The 18327-nt window shown below is 38.2% G+C and overlaps 3 protein-coding genes across 6 annotated transcripts; 2 read left to right on the forward strand and 1 right to left on the reverse strand.

The window, feature by feature from the left end:
• Positions 1 to 641: 641 nt before the first annotated feature.
• agpat5 (1-acylglycerol-3-phosphate O-acyltransferase 5 (lysophosphatidic acid acyltransferase, epsilon)) lies at positions 642 to 11744 on the forward strand. Of its 2 annotated transcripts, XR_004660101.1 has the most exons (9): positions 642 to 1512; positions 2259 to 2328; positions 2414 to 2529; positions 2646 to 2735; positions 3896 to 3986; positions 5127 to 5288; positions 9105 to 9228; positions 9818 to 10917; positions 10950 to 11744. XR_004660101.1 is itself a non-coding variant. In XM_034897994.1 (8 exons), the coding sequence occupies exons 1-8, from the start codon at positions 1294 to 1296 to the stop codon at positions 10041 to 10043; spliced, it is 1098 nt and encodes a 365-aa protein (XP_034753885.1). In that variant the 5' UTR covers positions 642 to 1293; the 3' UTR covers positions 10044 to 11744. The 2 variants fall into 2 exon arrangements, 1 of the variants encoding a protein (XP_034753885.1); XM_034897994.1 differs by having other exon boundaries at positions 9818 to 11744.
• Positions 11745 to 13340: 1596 nt separating this feature from the next.
• zgc:163080 (uncharacterized protein LOC799515 homolog) lies at positions 13341 to 16102 on the forward strand. 2 transcript variants are annotated; one of them, XM_034898039.1, is made up of 5 exons: positions 13341 to 13422; positions 14772 to 14854; positions 15099 to 15200; positions 15299 to 15386; positions 15507 to 16102. In XM_034898039.1, the coding sequence occupies exons 2-5, from the start codon at positions 14779 to 14781 to the stop codon at positions 15547 to 15549; spliced, it is 309 nt and encodes a 102-aa protein (XP_034753930.1). In that variant the 5' UTR covers positions 13341 to 13422; positions 14772 to 14778; the 3' UTR covers positions 15550 to 16102. The 2 variants fall into 2 exon arrangements, with proteins under 2 accessions (XP_034753930.1, XP_034753929.1); XM_034898038.1 differs by having other exon boundaries at positions 13371 to 13468.
• A 110-nt stretch (positions 16103 to 16212) lies between these two features.
• Positions 16213 to 18137, reverse strand: gsta.1 (glutathione S-transferase, alpha tandem duplicate 1). Of its 2 annotated transcripts, XM_034898027.1 has the most exons (7): positions 18037 to 18137; positions 17717 to 17837; positions 17557 to 17608; positions 17183 to 17315; positions 16949 to 17078; positions 16675 to 16800; positions 16213 to 16505 (listed from the first exon to the last, which is right to left on the reverse strand). In XM_034898027.1, exons 2-7 carry the CDS (start codon positions 17801 to 17803, stop codon positions 16368 to 16370), a joined length of 666 nt encoding a protein of 221 aa, XP_034753918.1. In that variant the 5' UTR covers positions 17804 to 17837; positions 18037 to 18137; the 3' UTR covers positions 16213 to 16367. The 2 variants fall into 2 exon arrangements, with proteins under 2 accessions (XP_034753918.1, XP_034753919.1); XM_034898028.1 differs by lacking the exon at positions 18037 to 18137 and having other exon boundaries at positions 17717 to 17856.
• Between the last annotated feature and the right edge of the window lie 190 nt (positions 18138 to 18327).

Below are 18327 nucleotides of genomic sequence, written 5' to 3' on the forward strand. Positions count from 1 at the left end.
GCAGCAGAGATGGAAAGTGACAAAATCACTCATATACTACAATACTTTAAATGTACTAAAATCTTACTTGAGAATTGGTTTTCACAAACAGCTGTTCCTATTTCTAAAGTATGTAATACATAAATATGTGGTATGTTAGGGTCATGAAGTATAATGCAAACACTATAGAACAGTAATTTGCCAAGTAGATGAAGAAATTAGTTTTCAGCTGTAACATTTACTTGCCTCTTTGTCTTTGTAACCAGAGTTTGGAGCCACTTTATCAGACCAAGTCTATTAAATAAAGAATTATATTAATATTTAATTTCAGGTCAGCACTATATGACTGATAGCATTGTGGGCCAAACCATTTGTTATCACCAAACCTTCCCTGCAAACATTAAGAAATCATATCTGTGTCGGATTAAATTCTTTTGTATAAAACATTATAAAATGGAAATTAATGTGAATCTTTTGTTAGAAAGTAAGTAAATACTATAACTTGCTTTTGAAAATGGTACTATGCATGTACTATGTAATTTGAGGGAAATCCGCATGGATGTTTGGGAAAGCAGGACCAGATTTACTGGAGCATTATGGAAGTCATGGTGCGCTCTCGCCCATTGGCTGGCCTCTCCACGTCATTTGACCAATCAGCTTCGTTGATGTTACATTACGTAGCAAAGCGTGTGTGTGACATTTGCTGCAAGAAGCTAGTTGATGATAAGCTGACCGGATAAAGATGAGCTTGTGAAAGCAATAGAATTTTTTTTAGCCTTTTAACAACTGAGCTGACGTTGGGGTTGCACTCATAGACTGGTTGCACTCTGTTTTCGTAGCCACATTAGAGAAAACAGTTTAAGTGAAATGTAGCGTAAGGTAAAACTTGTTGTCTAGCTAAACACGTTAAATAGCACGCTAACGCATTTTCTTAACTTATAACGTTACTGGAAGTGTCCGGGTTTAAGTGTTGTTCCGATTTGTTCTTCAGAGATGTTAATACTAATACTTTAATTTCGTTTTATTTCTATTACAGTATGGGTGGACGTTAGCGCATATTAGCCGACTTTGCTAACTGCCTTTTGCACACAAGGTTATAATTAGCTTTAGCCAGCTAGCTCTTCACTCCCCTTTTGCTGCAGCTTTCTCACTTTCACATGCTGCTGACTTATCAGGACCGGTGTGCTGAAAGCAGGCCAGGTGTGGTGTCAGATAGATAGGGTAGGCAACTTATTCACGGTGCTCACAGAGTAGTACTGTCCTACAGTGTACTTCAGGGATTTTTGTTACTTTAGTGGAGCCAAAGGTGGGAAAATGCTGCTTTCCTTTGTTGTGCACACATACTCGCTGCGGTACTGGTTTCCAGCCACAGTTATGCTGGGAACAGCCCCAGTTTATCTGCTGTCATGGGGGACATGGCGCTTACTCTCAACCGTCTTACCAGCGAGGGTGTATCACAGGTTGGACGACCGGTTGTACTCAGTGTACCAAAGTATGGTCCTGTTCTTTTTTGAAAACTACACAGGAGTTGAGGTGAGTGAGCCTTCATTTAATGCGGGTAAACTTGCAGTAAATCTGACTGACACTAAACTCATTGTGTTAGTGTGGTCACCATGTGTAGAACTGTGTTTATTAAGGATAGGGAATTTTACCCATTCATATCTATTCTGATAATAAAAATATAAGTACACTGATGGATAAGTGTCAGCTGCCTCTGACTGGCTACACCGGAAGACTTAACGTTGCCATGAATATTGCATGCACGCCTCATGCAAATCATTGCATTTTTTTGCGGGTGTCAACATTTGTTGGAACTCTTGAAATAACAAAATGTAAAGTGGAGCCGGTCACAGAGGCTAATAAACAAGATCTCGCTAAACCAGATGCATGGCAGGAAAGTCTGCAGTCTTTTGTCTTTTTGTTGCCACTCCTTGTACAGTTGGTATTTTTGTAGGTTAGAGGTTGCAGGCAAACAGTGATAGTGTTGTGGGTGGAAAGAGATCATTTCTGATATGGTGTGATTTGTGTAATAAACTGTGTATAAACTGAGCCCACATTAATAGATTGGAATGGACCTGTTTAATCATCTTAGGTTTAATGAAAAGCTGTATTCAATGCTGGTTGAGTAAAAAAAGGGCAAAATCAATATGAACTGGAAACAAATCCCTGTTGCAGTTTAAATATTTTACTAAACAAATCTTTAATATAGAATAATTAAGCAAACCAATGAGTCTGCCATTTAGCTTGAGTCTAATGCCTCCAACCTGTTTTCTCGGTAGATTGTTATATATGGAGATATACCAAAGAACAAGGAGAATGTGATCTACCTGTCTAATCACCAATGTACAGGTAATGCATTTAATCATAATCTTAATCTAGTGTCAAGCACCAATTGAAGTAAATGCCTAATCTCTACCAATGGCTTTCCTTGTAGCTGACTGGATCATTGCTGACATGCTCGCCATGAGGCAGAGTGCCCTCGGCCATGTCAGGTACGTCCTTAAAGATGGACTCAAATGGCTCCCGCTGTACGGATGGTATTTCTCTCAGGTAATGCACCAGTTGGAGTATCTAGATGTCATTGTAAATTGCAGATATAGTGATGTAAATGAAACGTGAGTCACATTCTCCACCGCTGTTCTCATAAGATTATCTGTCTGTTTCAGCATGGAGGTGCCTATGTGAAACGAAGTGCAAAGTTTAATGAAATGGCGATGAAGAAGAAGCTCTTCACTCAGGCTCAGTGTGGTGCACCAGTGAGTACACTTTATGAATGTTCTAAACAAGCCCATTGACAGCATGCACATTTACTCAATAAGGTTGACATACTGTATGCCCGCACGTCTTCCCCCTCAAAGACGGAAGTTCAGTTTATAATGATGTTCAAGGAAGAGCAAGGACTTCAAAGATCATGATTTTGTTCCTGCCTTAAGGAAATTACATTATTTTCACTCTGTTGTCAATTACACATCTGCCTAGGATCTACACATGCACTAATGGAGAGATGTCAGAAGCTTTTTAAACGTTCACCACTTAAATTCATTGCAGAGCTTTGTGCAATAATCATCCAAAATACTGTCTTCCAAAACTTTCTTCTTACCCTACTAGGATTTTGATGTGAATATTTTCTTGAGTTAGTATTAACAGAACATCTGTCACCAGCACCAATAAATGAAAGGGAGCAGATATTAGATGCAGGAGGGTTCAATTGCAGTGTGTGTTATTGTGTTCAAAAGGGCTTGTTTTTAATCACTGTTTTGGGATTTAACTGTGGGGGATTAGTGTGCGTGCATATGTCGACAGAAGCAGGTGACCTGAAGGGACTATATGAAAGCTCTGTTGTGAAGGGGTGAAAGTTAACATAACCAGTTGTCGCAAATTCGTGCACTCATATAAACCTGTACGGTACATTTTCATCTTTGTTCCTGTTTGAATGCCATTCATCAAATCAACTCTAAATCAAATTGCTTACTTGCCTGTTGATTCCAGTAATTTACACGTACATTATAAAGCATTTTAAAAACTCATTCATCAGTTTACTACCTCATTGGCACATCAAATACTTATTTTGCAGAACATTAAAAAGAATGATTCTTATACTTATAATTCAGTACTACAGTGCTAAACTAAATGATCAGAAGGTTACTACTTCCTGGTTATTGTTGACCTGAAAAGAGGAAGGGATATAGCAGTATGTTAAGTCTACATAACTATAAATACAGTTTTCAGTTCAGTTGCAATCCACACTGAGTCAAAACAACAAGGTTGTGAAAATGGTGTATCTTCTAACCATAAGTTCAGTACTGTGTTTAGTTTCCATGTTTCTTGTTAAACAAATCCTGTCAATGTTAGACATTCCATTCTGGCCAGTTCAATAAGAAACAAACGGCTTTGATTTCATGTGTTCTCTCCGCAGATGTACCTTGTCATCTTTCCAGAAGGAACTCGGTATAATCCAGAGCTCAAGAACGTTATCGCTGACAGTCAGGCTTTTGCTACAAAAGAAGGTACTTTTATGATAGCAGCCATTTACTGCTGTACTGCTACATTATAGTTCGCCACATACCCTTGAGGCTTATTGAGTGATCTGTGATCACCCTTAAAAGTTACTGTTGTGCATATGGTTTTAAAACTTATTTAAAAGTCATTTGGTTTTGGTTTATATCATTATTTATTATTAGAATCATGTATTGCAAAGTTCAGAACTATACAACAAATGGAAAATTGAATAAAAACACTAGCATTTCCCATTATATCAGTCTTGGACAGTTAGAACCCTTTTTGTTGAAGAATTAATTAGAAGAGCTTTGTAGAGAAAAACTATATTAATTTCTATCATCATTGGATTAGTGGTGTGGTGCCACTGCAAAACTGCTTATTGAATATTCCAGCTGGTGCAGCTCAAAGGTTTGAGGACTAAATTGACCTGTGGCTGGCCAATAAGAGAGAATGTTTTGCTCCCAAAGAATCAGTTTGAAAGAGAGGACTCTATCTTTTTTAGCATGGTGTGTGAAATAAACTGATTTAAATGGAGGTTATATTTATCTGCAACATAAATTTAAGATCTAGCTTTACAATTTCACAGCTAGTACTGTTGTTGCATCAACATGATTATTGTAATGCTTTTGGACAGTGGGTTGTTTGGGCCGACTTATACACTGCATCCATTTCTGCAGAGGTTAAGCGTATCTCTGGACCACAGCTCCGAATATCACCTTCCCCCATTAATCCAAATAAATCGTTCTGGAGAGCCGACATGTGCACATGACATTATCTGCTATTAGTGAGAAGAGGGTGGTGCCATGTCGACAGGGGAACAACAGACTGTGAAGTAACTGACCAAAACACAAGCATTTACATAGCGTTACTGTGTTCTTACGTATTTATGTTTAAGGTTTTGGAGGGGTTTTAGCCATTACTTTGATAGTAGAGAGTTGACAAAATATTACAGCTCAGATGGGAAGTTGACATGTAACAAAGGTTCTCAACCTAACTCACTCTGAGGAAGTTGCAGTTACATGGCTTGCATCTTGTAGCCTTGTGTAGGCTGATATGGCATGCTTAATGTTCCCATTGTTCATATAACTTGTATTTAATCAGGCAATCTAATTTAATAAATTATGTATTACTTCTGTTCCTTTCCATAGGACTGGCTGTTTTGAAACACACACTTACACCCAGAATGAAGGCTTCTCACATAGCCTTCGAGGCCATGCAGGACCACCTGGACGCTGTGTATGACGTCACAGTGGCCTACGAGGGAACGCTGGACGCCTCTGGTCAAAGAAAACCTGCGCCATCAATGCCAGGTATACAGGCATCACGCCACAGACCTTTTGTTTTCAACAGCTTCCTTCATTTAACCTGGTCTCACAATGTGATTTGGACCTGTTGTCCTGATAGGTTAAATAAAATACTATTTGTGGAGGGTGTAAAGCCAAACAGGACACATGCAGCTAGAACACATCTAAATGCAAGCCCCCCTCCAGGGGAGTTAGCCAGTCCAACAACCCACAGAGTAGTCTCACCAGTTCACTCCAGAATGATTCTATTCTGTCCAGTCATCACTTCTTTCCTGTTGTACTGTTTACAGTAGCAGACAGTAATATAGTGAAAAACAACATGATTCCATCTGTTGTTCATTTATACCTCACATTTATCTGAATGTCCTATGTAAATGAGTAAACACTAACATTAATGCGGTCGTATCAGCAAGACCACATCAGGAGCTGGAATGCAGTCCGTACAGCAACAGCTACAACTCTTCCCTCGCTAAAATGATTTAAAAATAAATTATACCCTTCATGGCATTGCTTCCCTTGGGTTTGGAACGTGCCATCCACCAGCTAACTAATTAACATCTTAAGATTCAGTCATAGTCCCGGCAGAATCAACATAAACATAAAGATACAAAAACCTGTGGCGCTCATTCGATTAAAAAAAAAAAAAGTTAATGCAGGAGATGTGATTTGTTTTTTTTAGCTAACAGCAGCTTCAGTCTGCTTCTGTCTTCTGTTGATCAGTGTATCCGAAGACACATAGGCCGTGTGTCATCAATCCTGCAACACTGTGTACACCGCCTCAGATCACATAGCAAACGTTACCCATTAACAGCCGTGTCTTCCTGTAAACAGCATGACTCCTTCTTTTGGAGTTTTGATTATTCTTTTTCCCCGGTTGCTCAACGAGCACTGTTTGAATGTAAAAACAACAACATCCCGTTTCAATCCGGAATAAACATCGATGTGTTTCTAGCAAACAAAACAGGGCGACTAGAAAAGCATTCTTCTCATCATCACGCACTTCCTGGTCTCATGTGGTGAAGGTGACTTTAGTGATTTCAGAAGGAAGTGGAAGTGACTCGAGGCTGCGTTCACACTGCGGCTACAAGACTCCAAACTAACATCTGACAAATGTTTCTCATCAGTATGAACAGTTTAAATCATTTCCCCCCATGTGATGGTACAATGTTGAGGAATAGGTATTGTAAAGTATGTGACTTGTGTTCCAAAGTTTGTATCCTAATTGATGTCAGTTGGCAGAGATAATAGACTTAATATTGAGATTGATCAAAAACAATTAAATCTCTTTGAATGTATTTAACCTCTCACTGTGAATTTTAAAGTGCTCATATTATGCTCCTTTCAGGTTCATAATTGTATTTTGAGGTTGTACCAGAATAGGTTTATATGATTTCATATGCAGAAAACAGCATATTTTTGTTTTCACCCTGTGTGTTTAGGTCTCTGTTTTTGCTACAAAGTGAGACATCTTACTTCTATACTATCTTTGTTGGGAGTCGCACATGCACAGCAGCTAGCTACTGTTTTTCCAACTTTGTTCAGTACAAGGCAGGATTTGCTGGGAGACTTCATCTAAGTGAGGGCACAGTTGTGGAATACCTGCAGAACAGGGATATGGTAGTATTGCTTTCGGAGAGTATGGTGAACTTGTGTGGGTGTGGGTGTGGGTGGGTGTGGGTGTGGATGGGTGGGTGGGGTAGCTAGGAAGCTGGGATCGCCCCCAATACTGCCAGCATCTCTAGTTGTAGCAGTGTTTTGCCATTGAAAACAAGCTAGCATGTTCGCGCGAGCATGCTACGGTTAGCAACCTCAACTCTGCTAGTGACGTAGAAATCCGTGCAGATTTTAAACGGCTCACCCGGAGACTGAAGGCAGAGGACATTCAGAAACTGTATCTCACTCAAATCAGCATGTTTTTTTTTGTTTTTTTTTTCTCAAGTTTGTATGCATGTGGAAGCACCAGAGACACAAAATAACATCCCAAAGCCTAGATAAGTGATACATTTTATTGGCACTTAAAGCATTAGTAGTCAGTTCATGTAAAATAGGACACCACATAAAGTGTACATTTGTCCGTGATAACTTATTAACAGCATTTTTAAACTATTGATGGGGCCAGTAGCTAATTTTGAATTTGAGCAATACACGTTAAAAAATAAAAAATAAAGATAATTATAATATTGACTCAATTTTTGTCACTTGTGTAGGAATGGCCGGACAAGTTAAAAATGTAAATGTAGCAAATTATTCTGCAAATGCTAACCCAAACGAGGGTACATTTTCTAAAAGTTTGAACATTAAATGTATTTGCTCTTTTAATTGTTTTGGCATGTGATGGATCCCCGTCATTCTATGAAGTCCGGAATTTAAAGACTAAAGGTCTTCAGCTCAGCAAGGTTTTTTAGTTTCTATTATGTGCTGTGGCTTTGGCAATGTTAGTTTACTCACCTACTTCCGTAGACAGATGTTTTTTTCTGCAGATCCTTTATTGTGACAGCTTGGACATGAAAGGGGAGTGAGAGGGGGAATGACATGCGGGAAAGGGCCGCAGGTCGGACTCAAACCCTCTGCGTCGAGGACTGATCCTTTACATATGGGCGTGTGCTCTACCAACTAGGCCACACAGGCACCCGGACAACGTCTTATTGATTGAGAATTCAATGCATTCAATTAAATGAACACTGAATAACAAATGATCTGCCATCCAGTACTTGTTAATAAATTAGCTCCCTGCACCTCTTTAGTAGCAGTTTGGTCTCCTCTTTGTTTTCTGACGACTCAACATTTTAAGATTCATTTTCAACTTTAGTTTATTAAAAGGATTTAGTTTAGGAGGCATTGTCACTACAGAGCAAAGATTCGATTTCCTTGTTCTATCCAGGAAGTTGTTTTTAAAGTGCGTTTTGGAACATTGTTCTGCTCCAACACAAATGTGCTGCAGACAGTGGAGGCTCAGATGGTTGTTTTTTCTTTTTAGAGTGACTATGGCTTCATGTGTCTTCTTGCAAAAATTAACTCATGTGTTTGTGTGTCTCTTCTTCTGCGCCTCCGTCCACACTAACCGTCTTTCATCGAGTTGTCAGTATTTATTGAAGTGGCACATATTGTGTCTGATTGATTTTTAGGTCTGTGCAGCAGCTGACTGAGGCGCTCTCTCCACTAATGAAGCAGTCTTTCGCTGCGGACTTCGATCAGCTTTCCTCTTTGGGCTTCAGTGCCCGGTTTCCTGATAATATTGCGTGTTGTGGAAACAGGAACTCGAAGGTCTCTGGGGATACACGTGTAGCCTTGAGTGTTCACACTTGGTTACATTTTTATGCTTGACCTTCTTAGAGCCTTTTCTTTCTTTAGTCCTCTTGACAGTTTTAATTTTGACTTGACACTAAAAACACTAAATTTTTTTTTATTTTAGGAACATGGGTGATGCAGATTTTTGTCATATACAAATAATGAATATTCAGTTGAAACTCAGACCATTTGTATTTTGGACATTAAATTGAACTACACTGACTTTTTTTACATTTACACTTGACTTGATTTAGTCTAATTTCTTCACTGATTTTATTATCACATCTGTGCATTTGGTCTGATTCTATCTTGAGAATTGGTTATCTTATTCTGGTGCACCAGTTGGACCAACAAGCTGTAGTACGTTCCCAGTCTTTCCTCTCTTGAATCCGAGAGCCCTGGCATCACAGCGTCAGAGCAGCTCCAATCTATCCTTGTCACATCATGTTGATTTTAAGTGCTTGCTCTACGTGCCATTTTGCTGAAAGGATTTTCCTGTTTTTGTTTAGTCTCTTTATTTTTTGTGTTTGACAGAATTCCTGTGCAAAGAATGTCCCCGAGTCCACATACACTTTGACCGCGTGGACATAAAGGAAATTCCTCCAGAGCCACTGTTTTTCCGCAGGTGGCTGCACGAGCGGTTTGAAATCAAGGACCGGTAAGTGTGTGTGTGTGTGGGTGGGTGGAACAATTAATCATCTTGAAATTGCATATTATTTAATAAATATATACCGCAGTGATGTTTTTAAATGTTTTGCTTCTGCACGCCACCAGTTTTAAGCACAAATACATATATGTATCTTAGCTTCTGAAAAAACTTGTAGCTAATTCAGAAAATCTTCTAATGTGCAGTTCCCTTTAGTTTAGACTGGTGGTTCTCTAACCACTATTAAAGAAATAAATCAGCAGATTAATAGGTAATTAAAGTAATCATTAGTTGCACCCCTAAGATCATTTTACTTGGGGGACTTGAAAGACAAAGTCCAGAGCCTCTGATATAGACTGGATTTCAGAAGTGTTTTGAAATATAGTTGGTGTCTTGAATATAGTCATTGCCAACACCAACCAAGGCACACAGAAAATCCCCAGTTTGATTTAGGTGTAGTTTTTGTGCTGTTACTGCTGTAAAAAAATCCTTATGTGACCTTTTGTCAGACAGATCTTTGCAATGGTCTGTTTAGCTTTTGTACACTTGTTCTTTTCTAAGATAGGCTGAATTCCCTGAGAGAATATCTGTCTTTTCAAAGGCTGCTGACGGATTTCTACGAGTCAGAGGACGGAGACAAAATATGCAAGTTCCCTGGGGAAGGCAAACATTTGCCTCTGAACCTTTCTAAAACCCTCCCATCAGTGATGATCTTGGGGGGGCTGACACTGCCACTACTGCTGACGGAGAACGGCAGGAAACTGTACGTGAGGACCTGGGTGTACGGGACACTGCTGGGCTGGCTGTGGGTGAACGCTTTTCCTTAACGAACAGGGCAGAGGTTGCCACGATGAGACGTGCAAAAGACAAGGAGAGACATAGCCATTTTCCTGTATCACAACAACACAAAGTGTGTTCCAGATGCAGAGCAGTATCTGATAAGAGGATCAGAGATTTAACCTATGTGTCTGGCTCACTGTTGACCTTGAGCTGAAAGCTGAATGGAGATACAGAGTAATATTAAGCTTTTTGTGCTATTTGCTCCCTTGCGTTATTTAGATTTGCAGCCTAAAATGATAAGAAAACATGAGTGGATTTGGTGAAAGGTATTCTCAAAAATGCCCCTTGTTATCTAATATGAAATACAAATAGCTATATACCTCTTAAAGTAATTCCCCCCCCCCCATTTAGTCTAATCAGTATTAATGCATGCTCACTTTCCCGTCAAACACTGGCCAGTTTAAAAGCTCTGATATGACATATAACAATGAAAAAAGTGTTGATGATAGATTATTATTTTTTAAATGCACTGAGTCATTGGCATTGGTTATGTTATTACGCCAAGTCCCATGTTAGAAAGTTTATGCACTTTGCTTATTTAGAGTGATGTTTTTACGTTTAGAACAAAATAAACAGCATATAGTCTTCTTTTGGGGCTCATAAACATGACACCAGCTGCATTGTTTACCATAAATAGTCATTTGACATCAATTTATTTTATATACTGATAATGAATGTAGCTTTAAAACTCATTTATGCAAATATGAAAGTGAATGTTTTTTTTTCAATTTCCAACACCCGAGATATTGATTTTACTATTAATGATATCCATAAAAAAATCTATCTATTGTACATTTTTTAGTCTATTCTACCAATAAATATTGCTTTCATCTCAATGTCAATCATTGCCAAAACCTGGTGGTCTAAATGTGTTTGAAGTTGAGCAATACTAGTTTAATGCCAGCCCAGATGACCGCAAAGAAACTTGATGCCTTTTTTTTGTCGGCTTAAATACATTAGAACTTGATTTTTTTAATATATACAGTATATAATGGTATATTCACAGTTCCATCACTTTTATATACATTTGTTACTTTGAATACCATGTTACAGCTCACACAAGTATCTACCTAGCAAAAAGCTGACAAAGCCATGTTAAGAGTATATCACAGGTTCCTGTGAACTCAAAGCCATTTATATCATAAATGTCCCTGTGTTATGAAATTCACTCTCTGTCCTCTGTTATTGTTTACTGTATTGCGACCATTGCATTTTCCCACGAGTCACTTTATATGTTTGCTGTCTCGTCCTTTTCTGGAGTTACTCTGTGAAAGTAAATCTCATAGTTTTTACATGTTGCTCCAATACCTCACTTGAATAAGGCTTTCTTGTTCTTAAATGACTGTTGTCAGTCATTTTATAGTCATTTTTTTATCCTGACAAGATCTGACTAACTCATGCAGAAAACTATGTAGACAGTATTTAATGCCAACTGGTTTTGGAAATGTGTGCCTTCTCTATGGAAGAGATGGTCCTCAGCCCTAGTCACCACTAGGTGACTGCACGGAAGTGCTCTGCTGGAGCATGTGGTCACATTGTACACAGTTTTTAGTGGCTTATTTTGCTCAAAGAATGCATTGATTTACACTTTTTGAGGACTCTTATTAAACGATGGAACCTTTTATGTATGTAAGTTCTGGACATGGGTTGGTCAGAGTGAAATAAAGTGGTTTTCTTTGGGGAGTCAAGTTTGTCTTACTGTCCTGATTCTAAATGCATAGAGATGCACAAGTTTATTTGCATACTACTGGCACAATGTTTTACTGCTGGAGTTAGGCTGATTGATTGATTTACACTTAACTTTTTTTTTATGTTTGGAAACTTCATTATCAGAGCAAGAATGTTAAAGTAAATCCTACAGGTTAAGGGCTTGAGTTGCCAGGGTGGCAGACAATGGCCAGGATAAATCTGCTGTTGGACCCATGTTGCCCGCCCACCCCCAACACCCCACTCACTGTCCTCTGTGCATTGTGTACCTTATTGCTTCCATGTCCTCATTGAGTACAATGGAAACAGCAGACTGCATATGGCAGCTTTATCTAAACAAGGGGACCAACCAGTATCTATGTAGCTACTTTTTGAACACCAAAGTGGGGCTGACAATCCCTACAGATAAAATGTATTGAAGGTTTTTTGGTAGAAAACTAAAGAATTCTGTCTTTTTGAATGTAGCCAAGAGAAAGAATAATTTATTTGAGCGTTATTAGACTTGGTATTCAGTAAGACCAGACTTTCTGAGATGATGACCAAAACAATACACTCCCAGATTTCAGGCCAAAACTAAACTGAGACAACAAATCAAACAAATAACAAATGGTAAATATATGATCTGGTGTTGCCAAAAATGCTGTAAATTAGATATATATGTGTTTATTATAACTTTTTATCTTATTTTTCATTACATTTCTTTGTTCTATATAACTTATATGGTCAGGGGATAATATGTAAAAAAAATTCTATGAGATTTTTTTAATTTCCTTTTTATTTTGCAAATTTTAAAAACGTGTTAAACAATGTTTAAACAATTTGGCACCATACAGCATACAAAAAAAGATGTTCATTTCCATCCATGGAACATTATAAACTTTGAGGAAAAAGAATAGATAAGTAGATAAATTACGTACATATAGATTTATACTTTATGTATATGGATATATAAAATTTAAGGATGCCATTTAAAACAAAAAGCAAAGCAAAATAAAAAAGGTAGAAAACAATGTAAAATATATAAACTACAACACATAGACAAGATGAAATGGAATGAAGGCTATATAATCATTATTTAATTTTTGTTTGCAGTAGATCAGCTATATAGATACATTTCTTATTAATTATACTTTGGATAGACTCAAAAAAGTTCCAAAATTCAATTGTGAAGTGAGTAAAAGCTGGCCGAGATTCCGAAAATTTTGCTTTATGGACATGAAATTTCCCTTGTAGATTTAACAGGTTGACAAGCCAATTGTTTTGTTTTTGTAATTGTCATTAAGAATGACGTATTTAGCTTCCAATTGAATTTGGTGATTCTTTTGAATATATAGATAAAATCCCATTTTTTTCCCAGAACTCCACAGAAAACCGACACTCCCAGAACAGATGTATTCAGGTTGATTCTCAGTGAATGTTAAAATAACAAATTTTCCACATGGAGTGATTTTCCTTTTGCTGTAATAGGATTTTTTTTTTTTTTTTTTAATTGGGCACCAAAGAAAAACAAACCATCTTTGGAAATACTACATTCACACCATGGACCGTTAATATACAGTCTATGATTCCCACCTTGTCAAATGTCAACGAGCACAGTCCAAACTAAATGGCGCATGCGTATTATGATTTGTAACAAGGAAGTGCAGTCACAGATTGAAGGGAACGTTTCTCGCTACGTGCAATCGCTCATTTGTTTGGATTCGAGGTATGTGATATTTACCAAGACGAATTACGTTACCGTAATGTACAATGATAATTTGACAACAATGCGAACTTCGCATTCAGTAAATGGTACTAGAATATGCGTGTAGGTTTGTTTTTACGCTTCCTCTGTTGTCGTTTTCAGTTTTAACCATAGACAGTTAAAGAAAAAAAAGGTTTCACCATTAAAGGTCTCACAGCGACACCTAGAGATCTTCTGGGTAGATCACATGGGTTAAAGTACTAAAATAATAGTATTGTGCTAAAAAGTTTACAGCTGGGTGACCAGACGTCCCCGGTTTCCGGGGACAGTCCCCGATTTCGGCGACCTGTCCCCGGAAGTGTCCCCGGTTTTCACTGTGACTAACAGACCCGAAATTGGAATGAAAGAAAGAAAATACTGACAAAACGTAGCCGATGGTCGCACACCCTACACACGCAGACTGAAGGCAGCCGGAGCCAGCGGTGCTCAGAGATATTTTAGAAGCCGTATTTACGATGCTAAAATCACTGATTATTTACATGGAGTCTGGCGGGTTTCGCGAACGCAATTTCGCGGATTTTTATGTTTAAAAAAGGATCTTAATCTTTGACAGAAAGGTCGACCTCCTTAGAAATCCTTTCCATAATGTTGTCAGACACTTAGAATATTAATCTGAGTCTGTTAGCAGCAAAACGAGCACTTTTATGAACGTAAATACAAGCTGGACAATTATCCTATAAAATTACACTGTAGCTTGTTTCTGCCGACTGCAGCAGTATTGCTCGTTTAATACTACATCAATGTCAAAGGAAAATATGTCCTCAATAGTTTTTATTGTGTCTGATTCTCAAAGAGCTGTTGCAGAAACAAGCCTTGAGCAATAAAGCAAAAGCTGTCAGTAGTTCAGTAAACATTACGAAATATTGAGACTTTCTATTTTGAAATATTAAGACTTTCTATCTTGGTATATTATGACTATAAGGACTTTCTTTCTTGAAATATTAGGACTTTCTATCTTGAAATAGAGGGGGGTCTCAGCCCCCATAAAGAACAGCTCTAGGTCTAGTGTCCCCGTTTTAAGTTTTACAAAAGTAAAAACAAAAACTTGTTTTGGAGGTGAATACGCATCTGAGCTGAAAATGTCTCCGGATGTCCCCCTGGTCACCTTAGGCTAAGCTGCTAAGGGTAACTAAATTGATTTAAGATTTTCCTTACTTTAAGAATTGAATGATGTTAGATTACCAGTCTGTTGTTTTGGTCAGCTTTGCTATTTAACATGAATAGCAAACAAACCTGACACCCTGTACTTAACTTCTGTTTACAGCTTTGTCATGGCAGTGGACTGGATTGGATTTGGCTATGCTGCAGCCATTGCCATCGGAGGATTTATTGGATACAAGAGAAAAGGTTTAAAGAAATTTTTTTGAAAGAACAACACACAGATGCATCTTCAAGAAGGAAAACAGTTAGAATTTATGACAAAAATGGTTGCTTTGTTCAGAGTTTTCACAGAATGGAATACATATCCATAACACTTACTCTAGGCTCAAGATAGAAAATGAACACTGTGCTTTTGAGGTTGTACGAAATTAACGAAATTCCGCTCATATGTGCACTCTGATTCTCATCATGTGTCTCTGTGTCATTGTAGGCAGCGTGATGTCCCTAATGGCTGGTTTAGTGTTTGGTTGGTTCTCTGCTTATGGTGCATACAACACCTCTAATGACCCCAAAGACATCAAGGTCTTATTAAGTGAGTGTGGCTAAAATCATCCAATCCTAATATATGTAGATTTTCAGCAGTTCATGGGTCAGCAAATTGGTATTGTCATTGTGTTTTCTTTCTTTCAGTTACCTCGGGAGTCCTCTCATTTGTGATGGGAACGAGATACAAGAAATCTGGAAAATTCATCCCTGCTGGCATTATGTCAGGGCTAAGGTCAGAGTCGAGCTTGCTCAACATACCAGAAAGTTTATCAAGGCAACATTGTGAAATTATCTTAACGGGTTATAACACACTTGTTTTATTACATTGTGGTTTGCTATGTCTTTCTTACAGTTTGTTGATGGTGTTTCGACTGTTGCTACTCTTCATGGTGTGACCGGAGGAATAACAATGTCCAGACTGAGGGCTCTCATCTCTCAACGAACAAGCCTCCTGTTTTAAAGGAAACAGCATTCCCAGTTACCGCACGAGAACACGCCCTCTCGGTTGTGTGGGCACTTAACTTTCATGTGACCAGAAGCTTTGCAACAGTTACCAGTGGGTGTTTAACAGATCAAAGATGAACTTCTAATCTTATTGCAGTAAATCTGTTCTTTAATAAATTAATGTTTTTGATTTTGTATGCAAGCATGTGCATGAATGTCAATCTCATGATTTGAGACTAACAGTTATGTACGTGAGTTTTGTGGGTGCAATTATTTGTGCTGGCAGGGCGGTTACTGTACACACTACAACTTCAGTTTTGCAGGCTGCTACTATCAACTTTAGTAATGTTAAATATATTTAAATTACTGATGAAATAGGCCAAGTTTAAAGAACAAAATGTGCATAGGGGACTATTGACATGCTACTGTATGTTACCTTTAAAATTCAGTGAATGTTTGATTTTTGTAATAATAGCAAAACTAAATAAACAAATATGATCCTTATGCTTTTCATTTTTACGTGTGGAGATAACGTTCTGTCACTGAATTTGCACAAAACAAAAACAAAGCAGCTTCTCAAAGTTTGTCAAGAGTGGACAATTTATTTAGTTGAAAACCACCTGACATGCTCTTTGATCGTGCACTTATTACCCCAACATAAACCATAATCACAGCAATAAAAACCAGCAACTATAATTGATCCACATGTGTTTGCATAATGAATAACTCTCACTTCCCATGTGAGGAATGTAATGATGTGAGGATCAGTTTATAACATTGGAATTTTGATTTTGAACACCTCCATGATGGTCTTCACATAGGTCTCATCTGGCTGTGGCTTTCTCTTGCTGCCTGGCTGCAGGAACCTGTTGATGGCAGGAATCCGGGTCATCCTACCCTGGAAAGACTGGAGAAAAACCAAGTTATCCTCACACAGAGCACTCAGTAATCAGTGTGTATGTTCTTATGATTACTAACAGTTTAGTAGGATTTCATAGGAACACGTCACATCTTTTTAATGTTTTTGTTCCTTTGTATAACCCGACTTATACAGTATGTCACCTTTACACATTTACCTTGACGTTGGGAAACTCGGCAAGGATTTCAGGAAATTTCTCCTCCAACATCAGGGTGCATTCAAGCAGCTGCACGTCTGCACAGCTTAGCTTACCTCCCACCAGGTATATGGGTCCAGACAGCGCCTGGAATGTTTGTCAAAGACATCCAATATATTGTTTAGTAGTTATATTTATTCATCAACAGGTCCATTTTTCATCTAGTGGTTTTTAAACAAGATGTGTCAGTTAGTAGACCACACCATTTCATATAATATGCAAAGCATGGTGGTACCTTTTCAAACACAGGAAGGTAGCGATCTTTTGCTTTGCTTTTAATGGCTTCCAGTTTTGGATCTGCTTGGAAGGGCAACACCATTATCATTTCCATGAGGTCAAATATTCCCTCTGAGTACATGTCGATCCTGAGGGGAAACACATAGCCTACTGTGACACGTTCATCCACTAAAATCACAGTCACACTTAATATAATACATAATGATAGAATACATAAAGAAATGGACCATACATGACACGGTCTTTGAGATCTTTTCCATGAAGATTGTACTTCTCTGCGATGTATTTCAAGATTGCTTTTGTCTGAACAAGCTTCATGCCATCGATTTCCACCAATGGAACCTGTTGAAACATGAGAGCTCCATCTGCAGAGGAAACACAGTAGCAGGTAATGCAGAGCGCCACACCCAAGTGGTAAAACGTTAATTTAATGATTATCAGGTCACAATGTTACGTGTAAAATCTTCACCTCACAATGTCCGTCTCACCTAGGTTGCATCATGGGTTGACGTTAACAGATAAACAAATTGAAAAAGTAAAAATGTTGGAAACAAGTCAGAGAAGTGTATTTGAGCTTTCAAAACAACTTTTTGAAAACCAACTTACCACTCAAGAGTTTTTCATACTGCTCACGAGTTGTCAAATAGATCTCATCAAACTGTGAACACGAGATGACATATCGGATTTATAGAGCATATTCAAGAGGTTTGGGGGTCTATAAAAGACAGCCGAGCTTCAGATTTATATGACCACACCCATCGCTTACCTCGACCTCGGCAACTGTCAAAAGCCAACGAATTGACTCCATTTTCCCTCTCCCATTGAAGTAGTGCAGCACAACTTTCCCAGCCATGATTACAGTATTTTTGAAAGGTAACGTTAACTCTCTAAAAATAAAAAAAGAGACAGATTATTTAATTGGTGTCTGTCTTGTGTGTCTGTATGTTGCTTTTGTATTTTTTGGAGCATGAGTCTAAATATTAAAGGCTATCTATCTATCTATCTATTAAATAGCACATATTACTGAATCCAAATGGACGTTACGTTATTAATACGGCGATAATGTTTCTTTAACGTCATACATACCGTCCGAGCTGCTGTGGAGTAATCAGTGGGAAGTCAGCAGACGAACCTTAGACCTCATACTTTAGAAAGTATGAAGAAGAGGAAGCATCCAGTCTCTGATTGGTTCGTTCTGGCCAATAGAAACATGTCTAATTAACATGTTGCCGCAAGACAACATGGGAAAGATACTCACTGACCGTATTTTTTAAAATAATTTTGAAGTGAAAAGCTCGAAGTTTCAACATAGTTTACGATTATAAATATGAATTTGGTTTGTACATGGTCCACTATGTAATATAAAACCTTGCGTGG

Source organism: Etheostoma cragini, chromosome 17 (assembly GCF_013103735.1).
Source record: "Etheostoma cragini isolate CJK2018 chromosome 17, CSU_Ecrag_1.0, whole genome shotgun sequence".
In the NCBI taxonomy this organism is placed as follows: domain Eukaryota; kingdom Metazoa; phylum Chordata; class Actinopteri; order Perciformes; family Percidae; genus Etheostoma; species Etheostoma cragini.